Source organism: Podarcis bocagei, assembly GCF_964188305.1.
Source record: "Podarcis bocagei genome assembly, chromosome: 10".
In the NCBI taxonomy this organism is placed as follows: domain Eukaryota; kingdom Metazoa; phylum Chordata; class Lepidosauria; order Squamata; family Lacertidae; genus Podarcis; species Podarcis bocagei.
The window spans coordinates 11,022,065-11,041,586 of NC_138135.1; the positions used below are offsets into that span (position 1 = coordinate 11,022,065).

General features: G+C 48.3%; 1 protein-coding gene across 7 annotated transcripts in view; it reads left to right on the forward strand.

The window, feature by feature from the left end:
* The window catches only part of LOC308595782 (endonuclease domain-containing 1 protein-like), a 157,999-nt gene that overhangs the window by 80,375 nt on the left and 58,102 nt on the right, over positions 1-19,522 (forward strand). For 3 of the 7 annotated variants that reach the window (XR_014012116.1, XM_081210493.1, XM_081210494.1), the window contains exon 3: positions 17,574-17,720. The exons of 1 other annotated variant lie outside the window; for it this stretch is intronic. Coding sequence is in view for 2 of the 6 variants with exons in the window: in XM_081210493.1 (XP_081066619.1) it covers positions 17,662-17,720 (59 nt within the window). In the remaining 4 variants the exon portion in view is untranslated. 3 more of the 7 variants (XR_014012114.1, XR_014012115.1, XR_014012113.1) reach the window with 3 other exon arrangements.

Genomic DNA, 19,522 nt, shown 5'->3' on the forward strand with positions numbered 1-19,522 from the left:
GGCCACATAACACTGGTCCTGAGAGATCTGCATTGGCTCCCAGTACGTTTCCGAGCACAATTCAAAGTGTTGGTGCTGACCTTTAAAGCCCTAAACGGCCTCGGCCCAGTATACCTGAAGGAGCGTCTCCACCTCCATCGTTCTGCCCGGACACTGAGGTCCAGCTCCGAGGGCCTTCTGGCGGTTCTGTGTGCTGCTCTGGTTCGCCAGAAGCGGCTTAGTCATGCTGGCCACATGACCCGGAAGCTGTACGCTGGCTCCCTCAGCCAATAAAGCGAGATGAGCGCTGCAACCCCAGAGTTGGCCACAACTGGACCTAATGGTCAGGGGTCCCTTTACCTTTACCTTTAAACAGATTTAAGATTTGTTCTTTACAATACAAAGCACTATAGAAATGAAATGAACAGCAATAATGATGAATTCCATTGCAAAACAAAAAACAGCACCTAAACATTTCCATGGTGGCGACCGCAACTTAGGTTTAAGGTGCCATTGGCTGCTCTGGACCATTTGGCTCGGTTTGCATGCAGCTCTCGCCTGACCTGTCAAGAAAACACACCTGGAGGCTCTCTGCTGCTGCTGCTAGGAGCACCCAAGCAGGAGAAGTCACCGCAAAGCTGTTGTGTGAACACCTTCAACCCTGCCTTCTCGCTGTGTTGTGCTTTGCATGCCACAAATGACCTTGGCGGCAGCTAATCAGAAGGCTTTCCAATGTGGCTGCTTTGTTGACTGAAGTTCTGGCACCTGTGAACATGCACTTCCAGCTGCTTGCAAGAGAATTCTTCAGCATGAGAGAGCTTGTTCCCACGGTGGCCAGGCAGATGTCTTTGGGGAGTCTTGCAGGAAGGGCGATAGCTCAGGCAGTGATTAAGCACATTCTTTGCATGCAAAACTTCCCAGGCTCAATTGTGGGTGTCTGCAGCCCGGGCTGGAAAAGACCCCCTTCCTGAAACCCTTGGAGAGCTGCTGCCAGCCCTTGTTGGCAGTATGGAGCAAGGCAGACCAAATCTTCTGATGTTTGGTATAAGGTACCACCTCCTGGATGAAGGACACGGGTGGTGCTGTGGTCTAAACCACAGAGGCTAGGGCTTTCCGATCAGAAGGTTGGCGGTTCGAATCCCCACGACGGGTGAGCTCCCATTGTTCGGTCCCAGCTCCTGCCAGCCTAGCAGTTTGAAAGCATGCTTGTGCAAGTAGATAAATAGGTACCGCTCCAGTGGGAAGGTAAACGATGTTTCCATGTGCTGTTCTGGTTCGCCAGAAGCGGATTAGTCATGCTGGCCACATGACCCGGAAGCTGTACGCTGGCTCCCTCAGCCAATAAAGCAAAATGAGCGTGCAACCCCATAGTCACCTTTGACTGGACTTAACCATCCAGGGGTCCTTTACCTTTTTTTACCTTTGAAAACCTGGCATCTCTGGCTAAAGTCCACCCATTTCTTTGAATTAATTAAACGAAATAGTTTTAACTGGATTTCGAATTAACTGGTCCTTTTTGAATTTTACTGTGTTCTCTTCCTTAGTGGGCTGTGGAACCGCTAGTCTGAATGGTGCTTTTAATTTTATTTATTTATCGCATAAAATTTACACACCACTTGATTGCATAAAAGCCTCAAAGCAGTTTATGAGAAGACAGTAACATCAAGAAAAATTCATGACCCTACTTTGTATGTTTCAAAGTAGGGTCATGAATTTTTCTTGATGTTACTGTCTTCTCTGAAACTTTAATCCTAACCGTCTGGGTCAGCTTGTCTCAACAAGAATGCTTTTAGCCGGCCCTGATCAGAGTACAGTGAAGGCACCTGCTTGGTCTCAATCGGAAGTGAGTTCCAAAGTGCGTTGTGCAGCTGGAATTCCCTGGATCGCCCTAAATCCGACGCCAAACACCTTGAACTTTGCCTGGGAGCAGATTGGTAACCAGTGCAGATCTCTGGGCTCTGAGCTTTTTACAGGATAGGGGGGCACTGGGGACGGGTTTATGGAACCAAGCGGGTGGCGGCTAGAAAAAGTTAGGAAATTGCTGGTTTAAGTCCGCTTCCTATATTCCTGAGCCCAGAAGCAGTTGCTGCCCAGCAGCCGACGTTCAGGCATACGGAACTGAAAGTTGCAAATAAAATTCAGTAGGGCAAAGGAACTGCTATGGATGTGTGTGCTATGATTGAGGGAGGAAACAGAGCGCTGCTCCCTCGCTCTCCAATTTCTGCACCGCCCCCCCCCCCAGTGATAATCTGTTCTGCCAGGGGAGAGCAGACCCAGATCCTCCCTAGCAAGGAATAATCCGTCCTTGCGATGGGAGTAGCTGGAGTGCTGGACTTGGATTACTCGCCAAGCCTACGGCAGATTTTGCCTATCTTCCATGTGTTCTGCGCTACAACTCCCAAAAGCTGCAGCTGGCACAGTCCCGGAGTGGTTTAACAGACAGGCCCCCTTACCCAGGGAGTTTTGGGAATTGTAGCTCGGGGTAAGATAGGGGGCCTCCTTACACTTCTCAGCACCCTTAGCAAACTACAACTCCCATAATTCTTTTTTGGGGGGGATGGAGAGTCATGACTGTTCACAGTGCTTTTATGCGTGGTGTGAAAGTGGCCTGACATGAAGACCAACTTGTGTTTCAGTTTGAGTGTGGTTTCGGTTGGCTCATCTTTGAATGTGAAAGGAGTCAAATTGCTATCCCATCCTTTGGAGAAAGAGAGAAAGAGAGAGAAAGAGAGAAGAAGGCATAAAGATCACAAAGCCCCCACAATTGGTGCTACTGTCATAGAATAATAAATAATAGAATTCTAGAGTTGGAAGGGACCCAGTTCAGGAATCCTCTGCCCAACTTGGGGCTCAAACCTATAATAATAATAATAATAATAATAATAATAATAATAATAATAATTATTATTATTATTATTATTATTATTATTATTATTATTATTATTATTATTATTATTATTTATACCCCGCCCATCTGGCTGGGCTTCCCCAGCCACTCTGGGCGGCTTCCAAAAGAATATTAAAATACTATAATACATCAAACATTAAAAGCTTCCCAAAACAGGGCTGCCTTCAGATGTCTTCTAAAAGCCTGGTAGTTGTTGTTCTCTTTGACATCTGGTGGGAGGGTGTTCCACAGGGAAGGCGCCACTACCGAGAAGGCCCTCTGCCTGATTCCTTGTAACCTCACTTCTCGCAGTGAGGAAACTGCCAGAAGGCCCTCGGAGCTGGACCTCAGTGTCTGGGCAGAACGATGGGGGTGGAGACGCTCCTTCAGATATACTGGACCGAGGCCGTTTAGGGCTTTAAAGGTCAGCACCAACACTTTGAATTGTGCTCGGAAACCTACCACCCTAAGATCAAAAGCCTCGTGTTCTACCAGCTGAGATATTCCGCAGCGCTCTCGACTCCCCTTCCTAGACAAATCCAGATTTTTTTGCCTCGTCACTTTTGACTGCCAGCGCGGCAACATTGAGCCATCCGAAGGGGAGTCCGCAGGTGTTGCGGAAGAATGCTGGGCTCCCTGCCACGGCAAACACAGCTTACCTCTGCCCTTGATAATCGTGGGTGGGTGTTGGAAGTGACTTGCATTTCTTCCTTCTTTCCCCCTGCTTTCTCTCAGCCAGCTTTTCAAACGCTCCTGCCATCCCAGGAACGCACCGTGAGCGGCAGAATTAAGGGGCTTGGGAGAGGCTGGCTTCTGGTGGGCAAGGGAAGAAGGGAGGGTTGAATTGCAGGTAGATCTGTTTCAGGGTTTGTTGTGCCACTAAGCTCAGAGGGACTCGGGTGGTGCTGTGGGTTAAACCACAGAGCCTAGGACTTGCCGATCAAAAGGTTGGCGGTTCGAATCCCCGCGACGGGGTGAGCTCCTATTGCTCAGTCCCTCCTCCTGCCAACCTAGCAGTTCGAAAGCACCTCAAAGTGCAAGTAGATAAACAGGTACCACTCGGTTGGGAAGGTAAACGGCGTTTCCGTGCGCTGCTCTGGTTCGCCAGAAGCGGCTTAGTCATGCTGGCCACATGACCCGGAAACTGTATGCTGGCTCCCTCGGCCAATAAAGCGAGCTGAGCGCCGCAACCCCAGAGTCAGCCACGACTGGACCTAATGGTCAGGGGTCCCTTTACCCTTTACCTTTAAGTCTGGGGTCGTTTGGTCCGGGGTCCCTAATGGTTAGAGGGTCCCTTTGTTGCATATAAGAACAATTTTTGGTCATTCTTAATAATGTCTTCTCCTACCATTCCCAACAAGAATGCCTCTGGCTTTTTCAATAACGTATATCTAAATATCTTCTTTAATTCATTATCTATGTTTTCCCAATATGTTTTTACCTTATCACATGACCACCACATGTGAAAGAAACTACAAGGGCACTATTTCAGATTTCTTTTGGGACTCGGCCACCTCTGGCTAAGCCAGGTCTGCAAAACAGCCAAGTATAAGAACTGGAGTTATTAATAACTGTGCTATTAATACAGGTAAAATTAGCAGGGGGGGTTCTGTTTCTGCATGCACATCTGTTCCCATAAGCCTGTTTTGTTATTTGTTACGGCAGGTAGAGGGACACTCGGCAGGACAAGAGATACGGCTGCGTCGGAATTCTAAAACTGAATTTACCTGGGAGTAGACACGGGTGGCACTGTGGGTTAAACCACAGAGCCTAGGGCTTGCCGATCAGAAGGTCGGCGGTTCGAATCCCCACAATGGGGTGAGCTCCCGTTGCTCGGTCCCTGCTCCTGCCAACCTAGCAGTTCGAAAGCACGTCAAAGTGCAAGTAGATAAACAGGTACCACTCTGGCGGGAAGGTAAACGGCGTTTCCTTGCGCTGCTCTGGTTCACCAGAAGCGGCTTAGTCATGCTGGCCACATGACCCGGAAGCTGTACGCCGGCTCCCTCGGCCAATAAATCGAGATGAACGCCGCAACTCCAGAGTCAGTCACGACTGGACCTGAGGTCAGGGGTCCCTTTACCTTTACCTTGTCTCTCATGCATAAGGCAGCTGAGGAATGGAAGAGGGAAAGGTTTGAGTAAAGCAAAGGTGGTGAGGCAGTGAGAGAGGGAAACAGACAACTTTTAAAAAATGGCAGAGGTTAAGCAGCGATGGAGGAGGAAAGCCTTAACTTCCAAGCAAATGTGCAAAGGATTTCGCTGTTTATTGAATAAATTTGGATCCTGGATGCTTCCCCTGACACATAACCCAGGGCACAGTTTGGATGCTGGGAGGTTGGAATATGTGGAGTAATGATTGAAAAGAGTTTCCCTAGGCATGAGCTAAGTGGTTTTCATTCATTTCTACAGCATTGCCGATACTACAAGAAGCTCAGCAAACAGGCATCATAGGATCCTAGATTTGGAAGGGATCTTGAGGGTGCAACCCTCTGCGATGCAGGAATCTCAACTAAATCGCCAGGAAGTCTTGCCTAGTCGTAGAAAAGAAAGCACAAGCCAAATTGCAAATGTTCCCTAAAGTGACAACAGATTGATGTCCTAATTCATGCTCAATGTAACATAATATGTTTTCATCATTGATGTTCTGTATTGTGTTTTTAATCAGCCCTGGAATCTTTTGATAAAGAGCAGTATATAAATTGAATAAATAATAATGTAGTGAGATGGAGACAAATAAAGTAGTATACGCACAGAAATTATGAATCTGCAAATTAGTATGGTGATTCGGACTGTTGTTCTAAATTCACAGAGGAACGTAACTCTTTGATGGGTTGCTGTTGTGGATCTTTTTTGGTTAAGACGAAGGGTGCTTCGCCTGCGGCAATCTTGATTGCTTCTTCCCCGCTGCCTAGACTTTAAGCTTGCACCCACCATCCTGGGTGCATCCTGGGTCCCCTCTTCACCCTGATTTTAATGGGGGTAATTGAAGTTTCTGGATAGACTCGCTTTTGGATAATCAAGACACATGGCATGGTGTGAGAGGATCTTTGCCCTGGTTTTGACTTGTTTGTTCTCTCAGATTGTGGTTTTATGGCAGGAAGCTCTGGAACCCTCAGTGCTGGGGTTGGGTAGATGAAAAGCAGAGCTTTCAACTTGCAGGATTTCTTCGTCTTTTTCTTCTTCTTTGCAAACAAGGCTGCATGTAGCAGGGAAGGTGGCAGACCGCTTTGCAGAACACTTGCACTTAATTTTTTATTGGAAGCCGCCCAGAGTGGCTGGGGAAACCCAGCCAGATGGGCAGGGTATAAATAATAATAATAATAATATATTATTATTATTTTGCATTCTTCGCAGAAAAAGCCCTGCACTTTCTTTGAAGGTTTCCTGGGAGTTTTTAAATGCTCTGCGCGGTTGTTTTCTGAAAATCTGTTGGCTTCCGCCTGCGTTTCCTTTGCAGAGATGGAATCGTAGAATTGGAAAGGGACCCCACGGGTCATCTAGTCCAGCCCCCTGCTTTTATAATTCTTTGATGAACCTTGCAAAATATTTTCCAGAAGGGTAGCCTTCTTAGTAAAATCAGCCAAGCCTTTGTGCACCCTGAAGATTAACCAATTTATTACGGCACAAAGTGGCAGGTATATACACCAACAATTTAGGTTGGTGGCCATCAGTGACCCTTGTGGGAGAGAGTTCCAGAGGTTATAACTATGCTCTGCATGAAGACGTTGTTTATTTTATCTTTCCTGAATCTTTTTATCTTTATCTTTTTTATCTTTTATTTTATCTTTCCTGAATGTCCACAAATTCTAGTGTTATGAGAGAGGGAGAAAACTTTTATCCAGCCGCTAAGTGTAAACTAACAAATACATTGAAATCAGGCCCATTGATTTCAATAGGTCTTCTCTGAAGCAAAACTCTGAGTAAAACTTAGTTGAATTCCTGCACTGCAGGCGGTTGGATTAGATGTTCCTTCCAACTCTACAATTCTATGATTTTGTGAATGCCACCTGCAGATTAAAAGCCCCTCAGTGCCTGGGATCTATATACCTCGTGTTAAGTACTTAATTTGTTCTGGAGGTCCGTACTTAACCTGAAACTGTTCTTAACCTGAAGCACCACTTTAGCTAATGGGGCCTCCTGCTGCCGCTGCGCGATTTCTGTTCTCATCCTGAAGCAAAGTTCTTAACCTGAAGCACTATTTCTGGGTTAGCAGAGTCTGTAACCTGAAGCGTCTGTAACCCGAGGTACCACTGTATCTCAGAAGGAGACCCTCCTCATATGAGTGGACAGCTATTTGTGTCCTCTCTGCTAACGTAGAACAATTTCACTACACATTTTAGTTGAGGGCACAGGGGGATTTTCTGCACACACCAAATTCTGCACAAAAACTGGAGAGAGGGAAATACCTCTGCCGAAACATGCCCTGGGGGGAAATCCTTTCTTCTGGAAAATTAATTCTCGTCAAGTGCTTCAAAAACATTTGTAATGCTGAAAAAACGCTGCAGTGAGTCTCCTGTTTCTCTTCTCTAAAATCAACATCCTTTTCCGTTCGTCAAGTATCAATGACTGGTCCAAATAAGGATTTATCTCTGTGGCAGGTGTGAGTGAAACGGCGACTTGCGGCGCTGCTCACTCCCCTTAGTCAACGAGGCTGACATGAATCTGATCTGAGTAATAAAAGATCTGAATGTTTTCACCCTGCCAGGGCTACATTCCTACTGGTCAGGTCATCCACTGGAGGCAGAGACAGGAGGGTTTGGGGGGAGAAGGGGATTTTGATTGCCGGTCTTGTTTCCCTCCCAGAGAGCCAGAAGCAGCGTGATTAGAACTATTAATGCCAGGGATATAGCTTCATCCCACTCTGGTCTCTGTTTGCCGATTTCACAGAATGCCTTGGGAAAGACACCGCCGGCCATCTAGTCCAACCCTCCGCAGTGCAGGAATCACCAGGAACCTTGCAAAACATTTTCCAATTAGAAAAACCAACCGGGCCTTGTGGCGCCTTGAAGATTAACCAGTTTATTATGGCATAAAGTTTGGGGAACTACGGTCTGCTTTCCGTCCACCACCCATGCTGAATTATCCTGAGCGGCAGGTACATAGGCGCATAGGTTTGTGATGCTGTGGGCATTGTCCGCAGTGGGATCAGAGGCAAATGAAATCAATAACGTTCGGAGACAGTGATAGCTATGCAGCTGATAGCGGAAATCCCCAAGACGGTCGTTGGTTTGTTTGTTTTTTAATTAAAGGTTTTCTTGTTTTACAGAAGTATGTGTAATGTCTCTCGTATTTTTTCCATGTAACATTTTTACAAATCAGTTTCATTTGTTGAGACACTGGGGGAGGAAGGGGGGGAGATGGGTGGGTCTGGTGGCAATATTTCTATTTTGCTTAATGTATGTAGGGTTTGGTGTCAGCGTTGCATGTGCTGTTCACTTGTGTTCCTTTGGTGGTGAGAGAGGTTGGGTTTGGCCTAGGGTGTGGTTGTTTGTTTGTGATTGGCTGTGGTGATCTTTGTTTTCGTGTGTGAGTGAGGTGGGTGGGTGTTTTGGATCAGGTTAGCCTTATTGATTAGTATGCTGTTGGTGGATTTTGTCATTGTTGGGCTGTGTATGTGATAAAGGGGAGCCATACCGGGGTAAAGGTGTCTTCTTCTGTTTGTCTCCATGTCAGTAATGAACAAGACAGTGGTTGCTAACGCTGACAGCCCAGCATTGGCAATTAACGCATTTCGCGTGTTAAAAAAACGCACTGTCCACATGGGTGAGCATTGATGAACTGTAGTTCAGTGATTTCCCATTGCAGTTTTCCCTCCGATGCACCTTTGCTCAGGTCTTCCCAGTGGATCAGTTGCAGAACATTTCGTGAGGCCGAAATGCCCCCTTCCTGCATTGGCTTTCAAATGTTGCCATTTCGGATGTCCGATCTGTGTCCGTTTGTCCTTTGCGCACAGGTCCTGACCTGTCCGTCCTCTCTAGGATGCAAAACAATGACTTATTACTGCAGTGGAAGATGAGAGAGTGAAGTAACCCCTGATGCTGAGGATGACATTATTAGGCTATTTGGGCAAAAGGTATTGGGGTGAGCATGCACTGCAAGCTGCCTTATACAGTGGTACCTCAGGTTAAGTACTTAATTCGTTCCGCAGGTCCGTTCTTAACCTGAAGCTGTTCTTAACCTGAAGCACCACTTTAGCTAATGGGGCCTCCTGCTGCTGCCGCCCCGCTGGAGCACGATTTCTGTTCTGACCTTGAAGCAAAGTTCTTAACCTGAGGTACTGTTTCTGGATTAGTGGAGTCTGTAACCTGAAGCGTCTTGTAACCCGAGGTACCACTGTACTGAATCGGTCCATCTAGCTCCCTGTTGTCTACCCTGACAGGGCTCTTCCAGATGACCTATTTATGCAGAAATCTGGCATGGAGGTTAGATTATATCCGCTTGTTCTGATTTGTTTACAAGGCGGTTATACAAGCACCGGCCTTCCCGCCCTGTATTCATCCAGATTTGCTTGTGGAGTGTTTCTTCATCTTCCCGTTAGTCATTCGCTCATCTCACACACTTGCTGGTGCTTTTGTTTCTCCCATTGCTTTCCAAAGCACAGCGAGTTACGATTCCTCTTCTTTTTAACGTGGATTTGTTATGTCAGGGCAACAGAGCCGTTCTGCCCATTTTAACCGAGGAAACCTAAAGTTCTGGTATGCTCTTGAATCCGCCCCGCAAAAGAACGGTGGTCTGAAGTCACCCTTAGGCCACCTTTGCAGCATGCAATGGGTGTGCTGTGTTGTTGCTGACATCTTGTCTGTCTCGAAACACAATGGAGTGTGCCTCTTGGCCACAGTGATCCATGCGACTGTCACCTCCAGGCTTGACTACTGTAATTCGCTCGACGTGGGGCTGCCCTTGAAACTGTCCCACAAACTCCAGCGGTTGCAGAATGCCACAGCGAAGCTCCTTACAGGGTCCTTGCCACGGGATCACATTCACCCTGTTCTTTACCAACTGCACTGGCTCCCGGTGGAGTACAGGGTCAGCTTTAAGGTGCTGGTTTTGACCTTTAAAGCCCTATGCGGCCTAGGACCCTTGTACCTACGGGACCACCTGATATGCCCCGCAGAGGACCTTAAGGTCCACAAATGACAACATTTTGGAGGTCCCAAGTCGCAAGGTGGTTAGATGGGTCTCAACTAGGGCCAGGGCCTTTTCAGTACTGGCCCCGACTTGGTGTAACGCTCTGCCACAAGAGACTAGGGCCCTGCGGGACTTGACATCATTCCGCAGGGCCTGCAGGACAGAGCTGTTCTGCCTGGCCTTTGGTTTGGACTCAGTCTGACCCTTATGTTTCCCTCCCCTTATGGTTTTGATCTATGGGCTACTTTTAAAATGAGGTTGCATTTTAAATTGCATTTTAACCTGTATTTTAAATTGGTTTGTTTTTTCCTATTGTAATTTTACTGGTGTTAGCCGCCCTGAGCCTGGCTCTGGCCAGGGAGGGCAGGGTAGAATCATAGAATCCTAGAGTTGGAAGAGACCACAAGGGCCATCGAGTCCAACCCCCTGCCAAGCAGGAAACACCATCAGAGCACTCCTGACATATGGTTGTCAAGCCTCTGCTTAAAGACCTCCAAAGTAGGAGACTCCACCACACTCCTTGGCACCAAATACCACTGTCAGACAGCTCTTACTGTCAGGAAGTTCTTCCTAATGTTTAGGTGGAATCTTCTTTCTTCTAGTTTGGATCCATTGCTCCGTGTCCGCAACCTTTCTCCCTCCTCTATGTGACATCCTTTTATATATTTGAACATGGCTATCATATCACCCCTTAACGTACAAATAAAATTAATAATAATAATAATAATAATAATAATAATAATAATAATAATTGGTGTGAGGCCAAACCACTGCATTAGCAACACCTAAGTGACCTCCCTGGGGCGCAGGCCTGGGCAGTGTGTGTGGAGGTCCTGGGCTGCCCAGACGACAAGACCCCCCTCTCAGCCTCACTGTTGTGGTCCAAAGGAAAGCAGAGCAAGACGTCTGGCACCAGCTTGGCTGCAGGAGTTGCCGGAAAGAGGTGTACAAGGTGCCACCCAACCATCTTAGGGACTCCACTCTGGATTTGTGTAGCGTTTGCTCCTTAGCCCTTCCTGAAGATATCCCACAAGGCTTCTCCAAATAATTCTGAGAACTGTAGTTGCTTAAGGCGGGCACAGGCAAACTCGGCCCTCCAGATGTTTTGGACTACAACTCCCATCATCCCTAGCTAACAGGACCAGTGGTCAGGGATGATGGGAGTTGTAGTCCCAAAAACATCTGGCGGGCCGAGTTTGCCTGTGCCTGGCTTAAGGGATCTCAGAGTTCTTATGTGACCCCGATTCCCCTCCCAGAGCTACAATTCCCAGAGTGGTTTAACCATCAATCTGTCTCCACGGGGGGCCCTGGGACCAATCCGAGCCTTGAGCAGACCCAGATGTGGCAGCAGCTTTGTGTGACTTCAGACCACACCTTGGGACCACACATATGGTCTACAATGTATGCCTAAGACAACTGAACTGCACATGGGGAACAGTATCAGAATGATGCTAAGTCTCCCATTTCCACCCCAACACCTCTGAGGTCCACGAATAATCATAGTTTAGAGGTCCCAGGCCCTAAGGAAGTCAGATTATTCTCCACCAGGGCCAGGGCCTTCTCAGTGATGGCTCCGACCTGGTGGAATGCTCTGTCCCATGAGACCAGGACCCTGCAGGATTTAGCTTCCTTCCGCAGGGCCTGTAAGACAGAGCTATTCCACCTGGCTTTCAATTTGAACTTAGCCTGATCTTTTATTCCCCTTCCTTCCCTCCCCCTCCCCTTTCTATGAAGATTACCTGCTCTGGGATCCCACAGCTAATTCTCCCCTGGTCTCTTCGCTGGCCCAAACAGGACTAATTTAGCCAGCTAGCCCTGGTGATCATCTAATGTTTATTGGATGGATTTCCCCCCAAATTGATTTTTGAATTCTGCATTTATTGTTATTCACGTTTTATACTGTATTTTATGCTGCTTTTTGTTGCATCAATTAAGTGTTTTAAATTTGTTGTTAGCTGCCCTGAGCCCGGTTTTCTGAACCGGGAAGGGCGGGGTATAAGGGAAAAAAGTAGTATTATTATTATGAGGGCTGTGGCTCTGTCCAGGTTTTGTTGGGCTCAAGACATTCCATCGGCTCAAGCCAGCAGGTGGTCAGGGATGATGGGAGCTGGAGTCCAAGATCACGGACAATCGCAAGTCTCTGTTCTGGTGTTTGGAGGCTTTCTTCAGAACTTGTTGGCCTTTGTCAGAGGGTGCTGTTGCTTTTGCTACAGAAGATGAACCCATCTACCATTCTGGAATAGGATGAGTGTGCTTGTGTGCATGTGCAGAGTGTGTATGAGAGAGAGAGATCTATGCAAAACAAATGATTGCTTTTTCCTTATCTTTTTGCTCCAGTGGCTGTCCCACCCACCTGAAACTGCTAGGGAAGCTTCCCTTCCTGGAGCAAATAGCAGCTGTTCACAGAGAGACGACTCTCTTAACAGGATGTGCTGGGAATCAGCCCCATTCCCACTGTCCTAGCTGCAATCTCTCCCCTGGCTGCACCTGCCGCTTAAAAATAAAGCAAGTGTATTGAAGACATCTGAGGGATGCGGGTGGCACTGTGGGTTAAACCACAGAGCCTAGGACTTGCTGATCAGAAGGTTGGCGGTTCGAATCCCTGCAACAGGGTGAGCTCCCGTTGCACGGTCCCTGCTCCTGCCAACCTAGCAGTTCGAAAGCACACCAGCGCAAGTAGATAAATAGGTACCGCTCAGGTGGGAAGGTAAACGGCGTTTCCGTGCGCTGCTCTGGTTCGCCAGAAGCGGCTTAGTCATGCTGGCCGCATGACCCGGAAGCTGTACGACGGCTCCCTTGGCCAGTGAAGAGAGATGAGCACGCAACCCCAGAGTCAGCCACGACTGGACCTAATGGTCAGGGGTCCCTTTACCTATGGAAGACATCACATTTCACACATCTAGTTCGGCCACATTAAAAGCAGGTTGTGGAAAACCAGCGTTGTCGGTGGAGGCCAATTTGTGCAAGCATGTCAGAACCAGGGTGTTCTAATCCCTTGTGCAGTCCTCTCCACTGTGTGTGCTGTTACTTTATTCATTTATTCCTCATTGCATGTCTATCCAACTTTCCCTCCCAAGTTGCTCATGGTGGCGTATGTCATTCTCTCTTCTCTCCCCCCCCCCATTTTATCCGCACAACAACCCTGTATGTCAGGCAGAGAATGAGTGACTAATGCAAGGTTTTGTGGCTGAGCGGGGCTTTGAGCCCTGGTCTCCCAAAGCTCTAACCACTACACCACACCACCTCTGGTTTGGTCTATACGTAGCAGCTGCACAGCTTTGTAGGCTGGCTTTTGTTTCATAGCCTGCCCACTGTCTCCCTCAAGAGTTCCGCAAACACCTTCCAGGTGTGCTAGTCGTCACAGCATCACCACAGTCACAGGTTGTCCGCTCCGCCTTTCAGCAACGCACTTAACCATCCCACGACACTGAGTTAATTCACCCCAAGCTTTAGTCTTCTTTCCCCCCCCCTTATGCGAACCTGAAAAGAGTTAACCTCAACACCAACACCAGCTTCCAGTTTCATTCGCTTCTTTCCGTTGATTATTTTTCTAATCATGCACAGGAGAGCTACGATAATCTTTATTGTCATTGTCCCATACGGAACAACGAAATTGAAAAATATACATCAGACATTCAAAACCCAACAAGCCTGCTATCCCAACCTAGTTAGCCCCTAAAAACTCTGATGCCCCATTTTTAAATACAATATACTCCCATACAGACTCCTTACAAGGCGTTTAAAACCAAAATCGCATTTGGGTAGAAACTGTTTCTCAGGCGGCTAGTCCTAGTTTTTAAAACCCTGTACCTTCTTCCAGATGGGACGCGGGTGGCGCTGTGGGTAAAACCTCAGTGCCTAGGACTTGCCGATCGTATGGTCGGCGGTTCAAATCCCCGCAGCGGGGTGAGCTCCCGTCTTTTGGTCCCAGCGCCTGCCAACCTAGCAGTTCGAAAGCACCCCTAAGTGCAAGTAGATAAATAGGTACCACTTTATAGCGGGAAGGTAAACGGCGTTTCCGTGTGCTTTGCTGGTGCTGGCTCGCCAGAGCAGCTTCGTCACGCTGGTCACGTGACCTGGAAGTGTCTCCGGACAGCGCTGGCCCCCGGCCTCTTAAGTGAGATGGGCGCACAACCCTAGAGTCGGACACGACTGGCCCGTACGGGCAGGGGTACCTTTACCTTTACCTTTTTACCTTCTTCCAGAAGGCAGTTGCTGAAAGAGATCATTTCCGGGGTGCGCACTATCCTGCACTATCTCTGCAGCTTTCTTATGGCACCTGGAAGCATAGATTTGATCCAAGGTGGGAAGAGTGCACCCAATTGTTCTCTCCGCAGTCTTTACAACCCTGGACAGCATTGTTTTCCCCCTGACCGTGCAGCTCCCAAACCAGACACACAGACCATAATAAGTTAATACACTCTCCACAGTACAATGGTAAAATGCCATATCAACAGGTCCTTTGAGAGATTGTTTTTCTGGAAGACTCTCAAATCTCATTTTGTGGGGTGACGTTTCTCTCCCCCAATAATACTCTCCTCTCTGTTGATTACTGCACCGGCTCCGAAAGCAACTTCTTAAGCGTGGATTCCAGCACAGACTTTTTGCAGTTCGCCCTGTTCGCTCTCTCCCTACCCTACCCTGCCTCCCTCTTTCCCCCCTATCCTTTTGGTCTTCCCTTCTCTCTCTCTCTCTCTCTCTCTCTCTGTTTGTGGAATTTTCCTGTGCTCTGGGCGTTGCCAGGATCTTGCATTTCTCGGAAGCAGCGTTGCACCAGAGCCTGAGCAGCTACTCACTACGAAACACGCGCTGCCTGGCCCCTGACTAATATCCTTCGGTGTATAGCTGAGGGCTGACTCAAAGCGAGGGGCTGGCAGCTGGCCGCATCATTACGGCTGCAGAGTGCAACCCGGGTTGGAATTCCCATCAGCGCACGGAGGTGGCTCAGGGTCCCCCAACGACACTCAGTAACCCCTGGCAGGAGGGGGTGGAAGGGAGAGGAAATAAATGTGCAAGGAGTCATCCTGTGGTGGGGATGATTCAGGAGCTGGTTCTGTTAGTGGTCAGCGAGGCACGTGGCCAGTTTCATGGCTTTTGTATGCTAATCGGAGGCCAAGTCATTTTCCCTGGGGAATCTGCGTTCGTCCCGGCGTTTTGCCAGGGAACCCGTTTGTTTGCCGGATTCAGAAAGCTGCGATTGTTGTTTGCAAGGAGAGAGGGTTTCTTTTCACATATGGCAGGCAGGTTTTCTAGATGGGGGTGTGTTTCTTTCTTTTCGTCGTTGCCTCTGAATCAGAGCGAAACTTTCGGAAGCAAAAAAAGAAAAATGAAAGTTGCATGCTGATCTGCTGAACCACACACACACAGAGAGCTCGACTGAAGCGGCTGCATTTTGAGACAGAAGCAGCCCTGGTTTTTAGAAACCGAGGATGGATTTTGTGGAGCCCAAAGGTGGATAAGCGTAGGAGCTCTCCTGTTTGCCCAGTGGGAAAGAAAAAGGAGCGTTTCGTTCTCTCCTGCTCCATTCCCAGGACCATCTCACCGAATCAGCTGATGGAGTGCTGAAAGCTAAGATGTAAGTTTGGGAACGTGGCAGCTTGCAAGTGTGTTTTGAACTAAGCTTAGGATTCCTTTGAGTGGGCTGTGTGTGTGTGTGGTTATCTTGTTTTGTGCCTAACCATCCTGCCATGTGTGTTTGCCAGTTTATGCACCAGGGAGGGACCACTGGGCGGCTGAGCACCTGCTTTGCATGCAACAGGTGCCAAATTCAGTCCCTGCCCTCTCCTTTCAGGAGGGTGAGGGAGGGGGTGACGAGAAAGACCCTCCTCTGCCCAGGAAAATACCAAGCCTTATGGGGAACGGCTGAGGGAGTTGGGTATGTTGAGTCTAGGAAAGAGGAGACTGAGAGGAGATAAGCTAGCTATCTTCAAATTAATCTGAAGGGTTGTCACACAGAGGATAGAACAAGCTTGTTTTCCGCTTCTCTGGTAGGACTCGAACCCATGGCTTCACGTTACAAGAAGGGAGATTCCGACTAAGAACATTCTGACAGTAAGAGTTGTGGAATGGACTTCTTTGGAAAGTGATGGACTCTCCTTCCTTGAAGATTTTTAAGCAGAGGTTCGGTGGTCATCTCTCATGGATGCTTGAGTTGAGATTCCTGCTTTACAGGGGGTTGGACTAGATGGCTCCGGAGGTCCCTTCCAACTCTGCAATTCTAGGCTTCTGTAAGACCTTGGGAGAATTGCTGCCAGAGTACAGAAAACTGGGCTAGATAGACAAATAGCCTAAGCTGCAATAAGGCACTGCCTTATAGTTTTCAGTTATTTTGCTTATAGGTGCATTTGATGCTGGGCATGCAGGCGGAGGTACTAAGATTCCCAGTTCTGGCACCTTGCATTTTGTGAAACCCAGCCTGGCCCAGGGTGAAGGAAGCTGAGCGCACAGCAAATGAAAAGGACTATACAAATCATGATGACAGGAACCTTAGGAAGCTGCCTTATACTGGACCAAAGCATTGGCCCATCTGCCCCAGCATTGCCCACACCGGCTGGCAGCTGCAGGGTGTCAGGTCTCTCCAGCTCCTACCTGGAGATTCTGGACGTCGCACCTGGGACCTTCTGCAGGAAAGCCATGTGCTCTAATGCTTAAGTGCATAAGAATTGCTTTGTTCTCAAGCCTGGGGTCTGGCCAGTTCTGCTGCGCAACTATGGCCAGCCAAGCACCTCTGGTCATTTCTTCTGCTCTCCTCCTCTCGCCTCTGGTACCCAGAGGTACAGTGCCTTTGGCTGTGGAAGTTCCGTTTAAGCACGGATAGATTTGATGCAGAGACCCACCTGTCCGCGAATGTTGAGGTTTGCAGCGCATTGGGACCATAGGACCTGAGAGCTGCTTAATTTCTCCACTGTGAAGGATTCATAAGCCCGCAAGGAGGGTGCGCATTGGCAGCCGAGGACAGTTTCCTGTGAGCTTCTCCTCACAAGCCCGTTCTGCGATGTGTGTGTGAGAGAGAGTCGCCGGTTAGTCAAGAGCCTGTTATGAAACCAGATTCAAGCAGCTCCTTGAATCAGGCAGCGGGGAGAGGAGGCTGCCTTGTGCACACAGCCAGGAATGGTGTGTGTCCACCACGTTCCGTAATTTGCATGTGGAGTACAAACGGTTCGTGGTGGATGGCGCCGCACTCCGCTTTTGGGGAACGGAAAGGGAGTGTGCGGGAATCAGGCAATCCGGAATACAAGCATGCGCTGCCAGTTTGGGAGGTGCTGGCAGGAGGTGTGCCTTGCTTTCGTTTTGGAGGAAATTTTTGTGCATATCTTATCTCTCTTTCGCCTCTTGGCTTGCGTCTCCAAACTGCACGGTCCTGGGCCCTGGCAGCCCAGGCTAAGATCAGCTTCTACGAGAGCAGCCACCGGCAAAAAATAGGCAGCTCTTTCAGCGGAGAGGAAGAGGAGGATGGGGAAATAAGGATAATCTTTGCAGAGTGTTTGCTGCCGGTGGATTCTTGACCTACTGGCTCAGATAGGAGGAGGGGTCACAGACAGAAGCCTCACCGTGGTTCCTCCTTTCCCTTTCACTCGCAGCAGATTTCGGGAGTCGTCCAGGAGCACCGCCAGGAAAAGCAGAAGAGGGGGGCTGCTGCATGCGCACGGATTTGGTGCCTGAGATGAAATGAACTTGCTGCCTTTGTCACCACGAGGACTGCCTGGGATCCCAGTCTCTTGGAGAGGGTAAGTCAAAATGCCATTTTAATTCTGGGTTGAGAGGCTCGTGGGTTGGTTTTCAATCATTTCCACTGCGTGCTTTCAAGACGCTTTGCAACCTCGCCGGCATTTCAAACAGTCGCCGCAAGGAAGCTTATCTCTGTTCCCATTTTAGAGGCGGACAACTGAGGCTGATGAGTAGGGTTGTCTGCGGACAGCAGGCTTTCTCTTCTCCCCTCTCCCCCGTCTTCCTCTGCTGCTGCAATGAGACTCGTTTAGCTCACAATCATAGACTTGTAGAGTTGGAAGGGACCTCCGGGGGTCATCCAGCCCAACCCCCTGCAGCACAGGAATATTTTTGCCCAATGTGGGGCTCGAACCCACAACCTTAAGATTCAGTATCTCGTTCTCTGCGGACTGAGCTATCCTGAAGATGGAGGAGGAAGGTATATCAAGGAGTAGCATGCTTTAAACATTGGGGTGAGTGTTGCACATCAGGTCCAGGGACTAAAAGAGACCTCTAATGTAGAACCACCGCCAGCCTGCCATAGATTGCTTTTTCTGGTTTTTCCTAAAATCAGAACCCGATTCCCACTTGGCTTATTTTCTAACGACAATGCTGACAACAGGGCGGTTTGGTTGCCTTTGTTCTTTTCTCCTTCCTGGCTTGAGCTGAACATCCCAAATCATGTTGCATGATTCTCACCACAGCCCTACAAAGGCTCACAGTGTCCGTATTGTAGATGGAAGATTGTGGGGGGATGAGAGAGCAGTCGTGGAGAGATCAGGGCTTACCTGCAGCTTCCTAAAGGCATAATGCAAGATTTGGACCTCAGTAATAAAACAATAGGGGGGCGCGTTTCGTGCTCTGTAGTTTGCGGCAGATGCTTCCCACATGGAGGGCTCATCGCGATAGACCGGCTGGCTTTGCATGTGGAAATTTCTGGCTGTTCCCAGTGCAAGGGGGCAGGAAGAACCGTCTTCTTGGTACCCAAGAGAAATGCTTCTGCTGCTGCTCAGTCAGTCCTGGGCAAGACAGAGCAATGCTCTGACTAAGCAGACCTTCATGTGACCATGTGCTGATTAGGTTCTACATCATGCATCTTCCTGGCCATGACACCCCTTCGCTCATTTCTCCTTTCTCCTTCTGTGGGATGTTCTGACTTGGACAGTGCAGATTAATCTGCTGTCTCTTTTGCACATTGCAGCTCCTAGATATTCAGGATATACTGAGTATGTCGTTTTTGCAATCTTCACATTCAGTTCTCCACCGTTTCACACTGGTCTGCAATTTCTTTAAATCATCGTGAAAATTCACCAGCTTTTATGCGCGCATTTAACGTGCACGTTTTTTGTATGCAATTTTTGCCTAATATTCACAATTCCCGCTAATGCAAAGCATTTCTTTGGCGTGCTGTTTTTGCTAACACAGTAATGCAGACTTTACCCCCCAATTTAGGCATTTCTGTAATCATTGCTTTGCTGGAGAACTGCATGGCGAAATTCAAAGAAGCATGAATTTCAAAGGGCAGCTGTGTTTCGAGTTTCTGTATTGTTTGGGGAAGTGACTTAGACTGATTCACTTTTAAATGTGAACTGAATCTAATTTCTCCCACTAACACTGAGATAGATTTTGGTTCAAGTCTGTACAACTTCTTTTGTTTTTATGCATACTGTCTTAATTCGGGGCCATTTTAAGTTGCGTCTTGCACTCTCGGTTATTGCTTTATATCTGAGCTGAAATGCAAAAAAATTCTGAAAAGCCAAAATTCTGCACTGCAGTTTCAGCCTCGAAAGAGTTTCCAGGAATTGTTTAACTAATACAATTT